Source organism: Dermacentor albipictus, chromosome 2 (genome assembly GCF_038994185.2).
Source record: "Dermacentor albipictus isolate Rhodes 1998 colony chromosome 2, USDA_Dalb.pri_finalv2, whole genome shotgun sequence".
Lineage (NCBI taxonomy): Eukaryota > Metazoa > Arthropoda > Arachnida > Ixodida > Ixodidae > Dermacentor > Dermacentor albipictus.
In genome coordinates this window covers 72,451,600-72,465,872 of record NC_091822.1, presented here as the reverse complement: position 1 = coordinate 72,465,872, position 14,273 = coordinate 72,451,600, and the positions used below count along the sequence as shown (strand labels likewise).

Genomic DNA, 14,273 nt, shown 5'->3' with positions numbered 1-14,273 from the left:
ACAACCAAGAAATACCCAACTATTGCAAGCCCAATATAATGCAGGGTTCGGCTCACATTCGGTGTAGTTCCTGTATGTGAAGGAGAGCCATATACAGTAACTATAGTTCGATGCAGGTGTTTAAACACCCGAGTCCCCGCGTTGATTACGAAGTAAAGCATCGCTCGTCTTTCTCACCACTAGACGTAGCTGCGAGTAAGTATGCGCTCATTATAGCCATCACACTTCTGTTTCACTGCGGCTCCTCGAAGTCTAGTGCAGTTTCACGTGGCCTCTGAGGTTGCGCCGCAGCAATCATGGAGGCGACGCGTTGCTGCGCCCATCCGGTACCAACGTACGCTAAAAACGTGCTGCATTGATAAAGTATCACACCAATGGTAAGCCACTGCTCGTGCGCGGAGGTGCGAAAGACCAGTGCACCCAATCATCTCCCTCACTACTGGGCGTCATGCAGACTGGCACTGCTAGACATAAGCTCCGAGATCGCATCGGCACCAGTGTGCTCTCGTAGGGAGGAGGAGGAGGAAATAACTTTATTCGGAAAAAGAAACAGTAAAACACATGCGAATCATGATAAACGCCCATAAGCACGGGTCCAGCGGAGGGGGTCCTCAGTTCAGTACTCCAGCGACTTTTGCTGCATCCCGAGCCCGCCACAACAGCTGCTCCTAGTCACGTGGGATGTTTGACCTCATCTTGTGTAGTTACAGCAGGCCGTCCGCGACTCCGTGATGATTCCAGCGTCCTCACTGCTTCGGTTTTATACCATGGCAAGTGCAACAACTGCTTCTTAGGATTCGACAATGGTAGTGCTCTTAAAAGAGGTAGATAAGGCTTCCCGGAATTCATTTTATCACACATGCTGTATTAGCGGGTTCGCGTGGGTGTGCGACTGCGTAGAATGTGTAGAATGTGTTGTGGAGCTTTCCGTAGTGCCATTGGAGCGCCTTGTCACGTCCCTTATGGTGAGCCACATGATTCTCGGGCTGCTTGTTCCATGGTATGGGGGCTATGTAGACGTGATCTCGGATATCGGAGGCTAGGGTGTCGCTTTGTCTGTTTCTGTTCCTTTGAGTGGGATAGCCGGCACGTTCGAGCACGTTTCTGCCTGGGGTTGTGAGGCGTACGTGTTCCCGCTGCCTTGTGTGGTGGGCCTCATTAATTTATCTCGCTGAATGGTGGAGTCCCAGGGACTGAAGTCGTAGATTGGCAGTTGCCGGCGGAAGGGCTAGGGTTTGTTTGTAAACTTTGCGGTGGAGTACGTCTATTTTTTACGGTTCTCTGAGTCTAAGTCGGAGATACGGAGTCGCGTATGCCACGTGGCTTATTATTAGGGCTTAAATGAATTGTAGGACGTCTTCCTCCTTGAGGCAATGGTGGCGCGACGTTGCTGTGCCAGCCATTCTCATCACCTGCAAGGCTATTTGTGTTACAGGTTTGACAGCGTAAGTGCTGCCCCCGTTTCGATGGCCATAGAGGCCTAAAATGAATAGGTGCTGTACTTCAAGAATTGATTTGCTGCCAAGACGAATATTGATTTCGGGTTTATTCTCGTGTTTGTTTCTGCTTTTTCTCCTGAGAATCAGAAATCCCGGTTTTTTTGGAGCTAGTTTAGACGGCTACTCTGTGCGTAGTTTTCAACTGTGTCCGTGGCTTCCTGTAGGGCGTCCTGTTCCCCTACCACGTTCCCCAGAGTAATCCAGATAGTGATGTCGTCGACGTAGAGAGCATGTTGGATGTTTGGAATGATATTGAGTTCGACCGGGAGACCCATCATTGCTATGTTGAAGGGCATGGGCGACAGCACTGCTCCTTGTGGTGTACTTCTGTTAGGTGTGTATACTGTCTTGCTGCGAATGCTGTCGATAGCGATGGTTGCTGTGCGATCCGGGAGGAATGCAGTGATGTAGCTGTATGTTCCTGACGGCAGTTGGTTAGATTGTGGTTTGCAAGTATGGCGTGGTGTGCGACGTTATCAAAGGCTCCTTTGAGATCCAGCGCCAGCACCGTGGTCGCACTGCTAGGGGTGATGTGGTCAAGGGCCTCTTATTTCAATTGGAGTGGAATATCCTGGGTAGAGAGGTGCTTCTTGAAGCCTAAGATAGGGTCCTGGACGATGTGGCTAGTTTACAGGTACGGTTGAAATCTCTTCAGAACTACATGCTCGGATAAATTTCCGAGACACGACCTGAGGGAAAAAGCCTTAGGTTCGCTAGATACGGGGTTTTCCTGGATTTGGGATGAGGTAATGTCTGCGTGTTTCTATTTTGCCGGTAGGATACTTTGTTCCCACCGGTGGTTGAAGAGCTCGAGTACTGACTCGATAGACGGGTTGTCTAGGTTTCTGAGAACGCGGTTGGTCATTTCGTCTTCTCCGGGTATCGTGTTTCTGGTGATGGTGCGTAGGGCTTGTCTCATTTACTGCATGATGAGCGGTCGGTCTACCTGTTAATTTGCGGTTCCAGTGTAGGATGCTGGGGGTGGCGCGTGTGTTGGAATGTGACCGATGTAATTATCCTGTAGTTCTTTCAGGATGTCGGCGTCTGAGCAGGCGTGGCTGTATACGATGTGGTGGATGGCATGCCGGCTGTGTGTTTTATTCTGTCAGGAGTCCAGAAAGTGGCAGAGGAGTGCCCACGTTTTTGCCGTGTTTTGCGTTTCCTGTAATGCAGTGCGAAATTGTTGCCAGTTCTGGCAAGTGAGTTGGCTCGCGTATTCCTCTGCCTGAGTAGTGAGTTTCAGAATGCGGATCTTTAGCCGCCGGTCCTGTTTTTACTGTCGCCAGCGCTTGACTAGGCTGTGACAAGCGTCCCATAAATAAAGGAGATGAAGATCTACAGCTGGATTCTGTGGAGAATGTAAGTGTTTGTGAATGTTTGTCTGCCGATGCCTGGAAATCTCTAATCCATTGGTTTAGATCGTTGATTTGTCGTAGTGTCCTGCATTTGCGTAAATCGTCTGAATCAGTGTGGTCCTAATGCGTTAACGGGGAGCAGTGTGGGTATGTAGCATTTGCCCACTCTCCGTGTCTTGATCCACGGACGAGTGTGAGATCGGGACAGGTATCCGTAGTGACGCTGCTGTCTATCTTAGTGGGCTATTATGGGCCCGTGATTATGGTGAGTTTGGAGCAGGGTTTCGTATTGCCCCAAGTGGGATGAGCCATGTTGAAGCCTCCAACGACAACGGGTCAATTGCGTTTCGCGGTGGCAAGTATTTTGGTGATTAGGCAACGGAAACCCGCCGTGGTTGCTCAGTGGCTATGGTGTTAGGCTAGTGAGCACTAGGTCGCGCGATCGAATCCCGGCCACGGCGGCCGCATTTCGATGGGGGCGAAATGCGAGAACAGCCGTGTGTTTTCGCATTAGGTACACGTTAGGTGCACGTTAAAGAACTCGGGGTGGTCGAAATTTCCGGAGTCCTCCACTACGGCGTGCCTCATTATTAGAAAGTGGTTTGACACGTAAAGCCTAATATTTTAGGCAACGGAAATGAGCCTCTTTTGTTTTAGCGAGATTCTATAAATTGCGTATGAAGAGACTTTACTCTCCTTTCTTGTTACGCAGGATTTACAGAAGGATGTAGTCGATATCACTGTCGTCGATTTGTGTGTGAAGGTGGTCAATATCTTTAAATGAGTGTTGCAACTCGGCTATTGAGCGCTGCAGTGTGCGAGCTGTACTGGGAAAGAGATGGTTGTTTTCCGGTCTCCTGTAGGGCTAGAACTGCTGGTGGAATTTTCGCGTTAGAAATATACGGTTGCAATGTGCCTTGTTTTGGAGCGTAGTTCCGACAATTTCACTGCCATATTGTGAGGGGTGGAGTTTAGGAGCCTGTAGATTTACGCTTCGTCTTGACTAGTACAGGGCTCTGATTGCGCCTTGAGGTACGCCGCGCGGTGGGCAAATACATTGGGTGTTTTGTGGCGGCATTCTTTACAAAAGAGCAATGCGGAAAGTGCTTCGCGCATTTGCTGCGTGAAGGATTGTTGAACAGCGTCAAGTTGGCATCCAGATTGCCGTTAACTTGGATGACACTCTCAGCTATGCGCGTAAGTTTGTTGGAGAAGTGGGCAATTTTATTGGCTAAGGGGAGTGAGCTGAGTCAGTGCATGCCAGTCTTGAGAAGCTGCGTGAGAAGTAGACGGGCTATATACCTCGGCGTTGGTTGGGCTTGAGGTGGCTGGTGAGGTCTGGAGTTGCGCTATTTCAGCCTTGAGGTTGACATGTTCTTGCTTGAATTGGTTAATTTTCGCGTCTTTCGGTGTGTTTGCTTGTCCTAGGGCATCAGGTCGCGCCATGATTTGCTGTTCGAAATCGGTGGCTGTTTATGGAGTGATTGGAGATCCTTGAGGTTGTGACGTATGTTGTGCTGTTGGTAGTTAGAGTTGATGATTTGTGAGGCTCTTTAAAGGTCCGTGCCGCCCAGCTCGCCTCTTTTTCCCGGATGCACTGTGTGCGACCGTTGATCTGAGTCCCGTTGAGTCTTGGTGTGGACGGGATCTCGGTCTTGATCGGCACTAGCGTTTGCTTTGCTGTGATGTGGATCTCGATCGGGATTAGAGTTTCCTTTCTGGGGATCTCAACTGTATCGGACTCTTGGTTGGTCTTGGCGGCTGAGGCGCGCGGCGGGGGGCGCCGAACGTCTGAAACGCGTGGGGCAGTGCTTGGCAGCAGTGGCGTTTGATCTTGCACGAGTGCATTTCGGTCTGCAGGTGTTGTCTGGTGTGGGGTCTTGCACACCGCAATTTTGGCATACTTGGAGGTCAGACGTGGGGCAAACGTCCTCTCGGTGACCAACTTGATAGCACAGCCTACGCGCTTTTTCCGTGTGGCGAAAAGGGGTGCAACGGAGTCCTCGTCCATCGTAGTACACGTAAAATAGCCTGATTTTGCCCACGAATGCGATGACTACGCTTGGTGAGCACCCGAGTTTGCAAGCTTGTAAGATATGACGGCCGGGGCCATGAAGGTTGTCTAGCAGTTCACCTGAGGGGGTGCCTGAAGTGATGCCATGTATGACGCCTCGGGCCGAGTATAAGGAGCGGCCAAATTAGTAGTGATAGTGCATTCTTTTGTGCAGAGTCGCAGATACATGGTGCATCGGATGTTCATTGCCAGCGCTTCCTAAGATGTGTTCGCGATTACAATTTTTTAATGTCTTGTCTGACCGCAAGATTGCTGAAGTGTTGGGGTATTGGGTGTCTGGTAGCTGTCTTAGCACACGCCGCTATTTGTGGAGATGTACAACGGGCAAGATGTAGTCTGTCTCGTGGCCGGATGACGACTTTTACATCGCTCTTATGAAGTAGGAACGGGCGTCGAAGGCGTTCATCCTGAGGCTGGGTAGTGGCTGTTTCAAGTGGTGTTTGCACTGCCTTCCGTCCTTTGTACTTCACAGTCAGCCAGTCGTTGCCAGGGTAGCCTACGTGGGTAGTGTCTAGGTCCGTTTCCATATTTGGGGTGGTGAGCTGTCGAGGTATCTGGTCCGAGCTAGCGGTAAGACGTGCAGGCGAACGAAAGCGGAATGTTGGGGCCGCTGCAAAGGGCTCGGAGGTGGTGAGTCGTAGACGCCGGGGATGCGCGGCTGAACATGCCGTGCGTGGTGTTGTCAGGGGCCCCCGGTTGCGGGCGGCGATTGCGGTCTGGGTAAGTGATCACAGAGCAGTAGCTAGGCATGTCCGCATCCAATGGGTGCACGTGGTATTCCTCGCAATCTCGGAAGCCACGACTCGGCCAAGCAAAACCGCCACAACAAAGGTTTTTTTGGCCTCCACATCCACACAACTCTGCCAGTTGACATACTTCGAGCTTAAACAGCGGCAGAAGGAAGAAGCGGCAAGAATGAGCGGCAAGAAGGAACACATACACAGAGAACTAGTGGTGTTTGTCGCACGAAGTTCTACGACCCGAACCCTATATAAGTGTTCTCTCTACCTCTCCAAACAGAAACGTTTCTGAGCGATGTGCGAGCGGCAGAGCAGCCTCAATCACCTTCTTAGTTAGTGCGTCATGTTGTGTGCCATGTCCTGCTCGACCTCCACTGACTCTGTTCGCATCGAAGCGTGTGAGTGGTCTTCTTCCGCCGCGTCATCGTTTTGCCGGTTGCATAATGATATAGACGAATCAAGTGTAAAGAGGTAACGGAAGATCACATTTGAGCAGAACGTCACTCTCGTCAAGGCTATCGCGTCTGATGCTAAGGAATCTGTTAGGCACAGAAACCTTTTATCGTATAACTCACCGTGTAGCGGCTTAGCGTGTCGTAAACCATCTCCTTTGGTCGCTTGAAGTCGTGTGCACATCTGGCAAATATTGCTGTAAAGGGTAATAATGAATATAACGACGTAATGAATATGAAGTAACTTTGGCTACTCCTGCAACTTTGTTGAAACAAGACTTTCCTGTAGTCCTCATTTCCATTAAATGGTTCCTTCATTCAGGCGTGTAACGCGATGATAAGCGGCGAAAGTAATTGTAGCGACATTCAGCATGCAATGCCACTTGTTAGTATCAAATGTGTTTAAAATATTGTTGTTTAGATATCCCTTAAGGGGATGGTTGGTGTTAGCGGGGCGCGCCACAGAAGCCACTGCTGTGGCTTATACGTGTATGGCTATTAATGAACTAGTGAAAACGAAAAAAAAAGGCTAGAGTAAGCACTTTTATTCATTGTTGAGCGATGCTTTCCATCTACGTGACTTACAGGTTGAGCGGGATGGATTTCCTTGCGCCTGCTCAGAACAGGCATGTGAAAATCCGTGTGGTCGCAGGCAGTACAATCCTGACATCATGCGTGAACATTACCGGCGCACATTCAAGCGCCTAGAACTTGAGCAGGCTGCTGGAGACGCGTCATGCTCTGGTCTCAGACTCGACGCGTGGAGCCAGGATACCACGGTCGAAGACCCCGAGGGTATGTGTTGTACCTTCTACCCATGCACTTGTGATGAAATGCTCTTAAGTAAGCCAATTCAATAACTTTATTAAGCGAAACGTTTGCTTGTTTGCGACTGATACGTGTTTATAAAACACGAAAAATTAGACTGATGAGTACGGGAACTGTGCCCAATAATTTCGACTTTGTTGGAAACTAGTCTTTGTTTTCTTTAAAATTAGCTATCTGAGTAGACGCGGACTTTCATCAAAATTTTATTTGCGAATGGTGTTTTAGTAGAGCCACAAAAGTACTGCATTACATTTCCATTGCGCTGAGCGGCAGTCTTTCGCAGAAGCATTCTTCTGCACATTAAGGGCTGCGGAGCGGTATGCTTGAGTTACAGACGCCAACTTTACCATGCTAATGAAAAGCGCTAGAGAAAAGACACCTTTCCCTTATCGACTACAAGCCATGATTATTATCGTAAGAGGACAGCAAACAAAGAATGTGAAATGCGGATTCGAATGCCAAAGATACTGAAGAGAGAAGATGCGGGATTTTTTAGGAAGTTGTGGTATGTGCAGTAATAGGTCTTTAAGGCCTTTGTCTTGTGGTGTAGTGCTCAACGATTGAAACGCGATACTCGGAGCGTATGGCTGCAGGCGCTTTTTGCGCCATTGGTGGGCGCCAAGGGGCCCAGGCATTGTTATACGTTGAAAACGAAGGTCTTGTGGGATATTGACCGCATTTTCCACCCCTATGATCAACCAGCACTTTTGCGGTTACTTAAAGAGAGGGAGCGGCCTTGTTGTCCCCGTATCACATTTCACAGCTTTGTGAAATCAATGCTCTTAGTCTACGTGCATTGTAGCGGTTGCCCGGGATTTCATTTCTGTTCATTCATTTTTACTGTTTATTTTCACCATTCTGTAATGCATTTATGTAGATACACTAGCTAATTCCACACAAGAAAGTGCAGTTATAGGATATTGCATTGGATAAACTTTAAAGTTTCTGCAGGATGCACGTCCACGCGCTGTGGGCGTCTCCCACGCAGGCACCGACAGGGAGTACGTGGCGGCCGCTGCGCGAGCCTGCTGGACGGCCCATCGCAGGCCTTGGAGTAGCGGGCTTCGTATATTGGGTCTTCTCGCACTTGTCCGAGGTAGAGTCGGGCGCAGCATTTCTACACTCCCAGAGCACGTATGCGAGTGTCGCCGTGCCGCTGCAGGAGCGGCACGCGTCGTCGGGTAGATGATGTGTAACGTGGCGGGGTTGGGATAGGTATGTGTCTTTTACAAGCGTAGCGTTAGCGCCTTCGGCCTGTTTAATTTGAGGTGCGGGGGCTGAAAGAGATGTCGCCCCAGGTAAAAGTGTTTAGTAATTGCGCTGCACGTTACTGGTGCATCCCTGTTCGCTTCCAACTCGTCGAGACGTGGTTTCCCGGGGGTGACAGTGCCGTCGGTAAGCGCGCGCGCAGCGTCGTGGGCTCTCTGAGTGCGGCGTCCGGGATCCGACCCAGGTAGGCCGGAAACTAGATGAGGGTGTGGTGGTTGAGGATGGTCCGATCAGCGCCGCGGAGGGCGCGTAACGCCTGGCAGGAGACAACTTTTCTCTCGAACGCTATTATAGTCGGTCTCGAGTCGCTGAATATCACCTCTCGCTTCTCGTCGAGCACTGCCAGGACTATGGCCACTTACTCCGCCACCTTAGAATCGCGTGTGAGTACCGTGGCGGCGTTCAGGGTCCGCTGCGAGGAAGAGACCTCGACCGCGGCGAAGGCTGGGTTGCCGCGGTAGGCGGCGGCGTCCACCAACATGAACTTGTCCGCTTTCGTGTCTATGCGCTTGAGGAACTTGAGAAATGCGGTCGCCCGGGTTAGGGGTGTGCGTCGATTGTATTCCGCATGTACGTTTCGCGGAATGGGTGCGATCGTGATCAGGTCGCAGAGCTCACAATGTTATTTGTTTTAAAGCTAAACTTTCTTTGATCCTTCAATTTTCCCATTGCTAATGCTGTGGGCTGCTGCAGCTGCTGCTGTCCGGCACGCTGCTAACGCCGGCCACGTCAGGACGTAGTTGAGACGCACGCCACTAAACTAACGCCGGCCGCGTCGGGATGGGGTCAAGACGTGGCGATGTCACAAAAACCTAGGAGGCGTGCGCTGTCGGTGTTTTCTTTGATGGCATTTGTTTATTAGCAGTCATTCGCGAAATTCCCAAGAATAACTTTGTAAAGGATGTGAGACAAGGTATGCGCCACGTGGAGTGCCTGTGTGGTTGTGGTTCACAATGATTATTCGCTAAGCGATGCCCGCGGCGTCAACACCGGATGCTCTGCGACACGGGGCCCCTAATGATATCGCCTTAGTACATGACAGGAGTGTGGCACAAAGGAAAGACGACAAGATTTGACGAGATTGGACGAGACATCACGTGACCCCTCACAAATGCTGTGCAGGAGCTGCCGCGCTCGTCTCCGTGTTCACCCGCAACAGCGACGGCAGTATACAGGGAGGAGGTGGGGAAAATGTTAGCGAGGGAATAGAGAGAGGAAGCAGTTTTATTGGCTACAACGCTACAGCCGAGAATGTCGCCGAAACGTGCACTTATCCTCGTATTCAGAATGCATCTTAATTTAAAGCCCATGCTTGACTTGGTATAAGTGACGCCTGGTGATAATGCGCCGACGACACTCATAGCGTTTCCTTAGGTGCGCTCATGACAGGCGTCATGCAAATCAAGTCGAGCGTGGTCTTCAAGTTAACAGGCATTTATGAATATTTTTCACATTTCACATCCCGTCACGACTGTCGCATGCTGTCAATATATCACCGCCAAATAACGTCAATGAACGCAAATAACAGATAACGCCTCGCTTACATCGATTGGCACAAGGCGCGGGATCCGCATATTTTTTTATGTGTTTTATTACCATTCATGCTATCAATATCGGGACGTGCGGTACACACGTCCCGAAGGTAGGAAAGTTCTAAAACAAGGTAACGTATTTCCTGCTATTTTCATAAGCGAAATTACATTTGCATTGCTGTTTTTCTACGTGTATATATCTGTGCCTTGGTAGTCTAAAGACTTTTTTTAACTATAGGGTTACGGCCTCGAAATTATATGCAAGGCGTAACTATGAGCAAGTTTCGCTTAGCAATAGCACATGGTTACTGACCTGTGTCGATAACATCGTCTTCCTTTATTTGCACAGACCTGCTTACTCAACTAGCACAACACTTCGAGCAGGCCTGCTCCCTCACGGAAGGCGATACGACTGGGAGCTACTAGGTGGCGTTTTTTGTTTGCCTGTCCAGAACAGTTTCGTTATGCCTGGTTATGCTGTCGGCGCACAACGTCGAAGAATTCCCGGAATCCAGCTGAGCCACAGTGCCTCAGGCTCGCACACATGGCAATGTTTGTGCAACTACGTTTCCTTGCGTGCCTGTTATTTCTCGATTATTAGCGTTTAATTGTTGAAATAGCTTTCGCTAGGCAAATGACCAACATATTTGTTGCGATACGACGGTCATTGTGTTGCAATCACTTCGCGTAGTTAATCGGAATATGATCTTCAGTTCGATAGTAATATAAAGTGTTGTACACATTTTAGTTTCGCGACAACTGATTGCCTCAAGGGGCCGCCACCGAAGCAGGGTTTTGACAGTTGTCATTGCCACACTGGCTGATACACAATGAACTGTCGCATGCACATCAGCAAATCTTACTAAATCGAGTTCAAGCACCTGGAACTCGCAGGCTACAAAAAATACTGCAGCAGGGAGCCCGATTATTTTACAACCTGGTCTTCTATTGGCACCCAGAGCGCAGTGCATAAATATGTTTGCATGCACTCCCAATAGGAGCTTTCTTTAAGCTCGTTTGTATTTTCAGATGCATACGCAATGTTTCATTCGGATGCATACACAGCGTTTCCTTACAATGCATACATAACGTATTTTTCAGTAGGGAGTGAGTCATGAACGTTTGCAACTTCGATGACTGAAGCTAATTCGAGTACAAGGGGTTGGCTGCTCTAGAAATGGGACAGGCCCCATATTATTGCCGAAATATATTTAGAAGAACACTGCCTGTAACATTAGGCATAAGAATTGCTAGATTTTTAGCTAAAGAATTGTCCCTTATTAGTGATTGGAGTTATCGTATCCTACATAAGCCACACGTCTTAGTGTCCATTTTCTGAATGTTTCATTTTCATATAGCCTGTAGGATTCTAGATATGCTCGTGTCTTAGTGACATTTAGCAAAATGTTTCTGTTGTAAAGTGAGAAATTTTATGTAATGTATGAGTACATTCAAGCGAATAAATGTACGTACATTGTTTATGAACAAATTTGTTCTTTTCTCCCTTTCCTGGAAGGTCAGAAAGTCCGTATTGTGAAGTCAATTTAGTTTAATGTTAACGTAATAGCGGGGGATTAGTTGAACCAGCGTTGCCGTTGAGCTAAGAAACTTTGCCGAAGGCAAGTTTTAGTGTAGCGCTGGTAGCGTCCCAGGAACGCAGTTTAGCCTTACCGCGACGTCACCACTGATGAGTGGAGGCGAGTGCCATCTGCTGATGCTGCAAGGAACCCGGTGGCGTGTGTGCTGCTCTGTGTTCATTAAGTCAGGCCGCTGCACCCATGGTAACGAAACCCGGCGAAGGCCTAGGTAGCGGTAGAAGGTAGATATACAAGTTTAAAAAAGAGGAAGAATGGTTAAGTAGATGCATAAAAATGCGAAAATGAGAAACATGTACAGCACCTCTGAGAAGGTGAAGAAGGCTAGGACACTTCCTCACCACCTTGTTTCAGAGTGGATGCCGATAAAGTGTTTGTCAGGCTTCGAAGCGCTCGAAATCGGATGTAATCTTGAGAACGTCGCAAACTTATCCTTAATAATACGTCCTCGAAGAGACTAAAACAAAGACGTTTTACACTTATTTTCTACCAACGAAGGAAATTGGGCAACATCAACGCAAACGTTAGTTCGAAGTCGGCGGCTGGGACCTCCGGCTTATTGTCACGCATTATACGCTAACCACGCAAAGCCGTCGAAGGACAAATACTCCGGCGATATTTCACGATGTCAAAGGTAATGACACCTTTAGCTTCCATTTAACTCCTGCCTGTCACGCATCTCATAGTACGAATGTTCCGCAAATTCGAAAATACTGTTAAATAGCGGGGAAAGCGCAAAAATGATCCTGAAACCTCACCTAGCACCCTTACAAACATCTTCGCGTGACGTGACGAGCTGGACACCAGCGGGGAAAGCGTGCAAGGCGACGAAGGGCTCACTGAGAAGAGCTGATTCGTGACCGCGCAGGACCGTTCGCATATTGTCACCGGGTGCTAATCATAGCTACACCAGGTCCTCGGAGCTTTGAAGCGGTAACATCTACGATTCCGACGAGTTTAATAGCCGTGAATCCGCATTCGATCCACCACCATGAGAGCTAGCGCCCAGGACGACGTATCGCACTGTGCCATGAAGACTAAAGGTAGCCCTGACAACTAAATTTATACGTGTTGCTTGCTATTTCAGATGTTTTACCCTTTGCAGGATGCATTTCGCATACTACCTGTTGTGGAGCGCCGCTTTCCGCATTTGTATGTTCATATATATTGCACAATCCCCCAGGAACAATGCGTTGCTTAGTGCCCAAAACACTGACTGGTGCGTTTGTTTACATCGACATGGTACCGGTGACCTCTCGAGAGAGAGCGTAAACTTTTACTTCAAATCAGCAAGATTCGAGTCCGGCGTCTTTTAGTGGGTCTGGGCACCCGCCGCGGGTGCCCAGACCTCTCGACGTTCGCTTGAAATATGATTGAAGCGGCGCATCGATGACATCAAATGTCAGTACAAACCAAAAGACGAAGATTTTGTGAACGTAAGCACTGCTGCATCATTGAGTCGCGCTGGTATGAGCGAATACAGTGAGTGTGGACACCGTAGTAAGCTTTGTTATGCTACCTATTTATTAGTCGTTGTACTCTTGTCATGCAAACAAGTCGTGTATTCTATTAAGTATATATAGTCACGCAAATAAGTCATATGCCGCATTAAGTAGATAAAGAGTGAGACTTTAAGCGTTCTCTAAATAAACGGTCACATGCGCAGTTATCTCATTGACACGCCAAGCCAGTACGTCCGCCCTTGGCAGGTAAGCGACGGCGAGTGCCACTGGCAGCCTTCGGGAACGGCAACGTCCTTACAAAAATTTTACAGAAAGTCTATAGACGGGCTATAAACATTGGTCTACGAAGTCTATAGACTGTCTATAGACATTTCCTTAGACTAGTCTATAGACAGTCTATAGACTTATGGCCATACACTTTTTATAGAGTAGTCTATAAAAAGTCTGAGTCTATAGACTCTCTATTGACTGTCGATAAACTTATCGCCTTACATTTTTTTGCCTACTCTATAACAGGTCTGAGTCTATGGACCGTCTGTAGAATCTCTATAGACTGTCTATAAAATAATGAAAATTCGTTTGTAGACATTTGTCTGCAGAATGTCTATAGACAAGTGGATAGGCCTACAGTTCTACTATTGTAGACTGAAGTCTATGGAATGTTTATAGAAAAATGTCTATAGACTATCTATAGGCTATTCTTATAGACCAGTCTATACACAAGAACACCGTGAATTCAAAGGGCGCCGCCATATTGATGAGCGCCGGTCGCGCCATCTATCCCAAGCGCCGCGAAGTAGCAGGCCTGGGCTGCCACGCCGGGAGATGCGACCCGGCGCGAAAGCGAAACTTGGGCTTTTTAGCTGGGCGGAAGGCGTGTTTCACGTTTTTTCTAACCTGTCATTTTCGCTGTCTGGATTCAATCAAACTTCAAGACCTCGTGCAAGTCCACAATGGACACACTGAGTGCTGTGCAGACTGCAGAAGCGAATACATCGGGTAGGTACGCTATTACGTTTGTACAAACCACGCGCTATATGCTAGAACACCTGTGAGCTTTTTGGCACGTAACCTGTGAAGGAATTTACAGCACTGTGTTGGTGCCATATATTATTAAAGCACGCAGAACACTGTCATCTGCACTTTCAGTTTGGTCTTGTTTGTAATGGTCTCTGCTGGGTTGGCCGCGCTTGGCAACCAACTGGCGAGGTCGTTTGACTGCTTGGTTAGGAGACGCCTGCCCTTCACCACCTGCACACTGAAAACAAAATACATGTTATAGTAAGAAGGGCTGTAGTTCTTTCCCATGCCATCACTTTTGCGAAGATATAAAGTCCTCTCAAAATGAAATAGAAAATACACCAGGCCAATTGTATCGTGCAACCACTTAAGAGTACAACATTCAGAACAAAAGCCTACAGCACTCGAACAAGCAGCATATGATGCTAAACCTGCACTCACTGGAA

At 48.5% G+C, this 14,273-nt stretch overlaps 1 protein-coding gene across 2 annotated transcripts in view; it reads left to right on the top strand.

The window, feature by feature from the left end:
• LOC139046690 (cysteine/serine-rich nuclear protein 1-like) overlaps positions 1-11,128 on the top strand; it is a 48,190-nt gene extending 37,062 nt beyond the window's left edge. The window contains exons 5-7 of one of the 2 annotated variants that reach the window (XM_070532916.1): positions 6,708-6,915; positions 7,937-8,044; positions 10,099-11,128. In XM_070532916.1, coding sequence (XP_070389017.1) covers positions 6,708-6,915; positions 7,937-8,044; positions 10,099-10,175 — 393 coding nt within the window. In that variant the 3' untranslated portion in view covers positions 10,176-11,128. The remainder of the gene's footprint in view (positions 1-6,707; positions 6,916-7,936; positions 8,045-10,098) is intronic. The other variant, XM_070532917.1, reaches the window with a different exon arrangement.
• Positions 11,129-14,273: the final 3,145 nt, after the last annotated feature.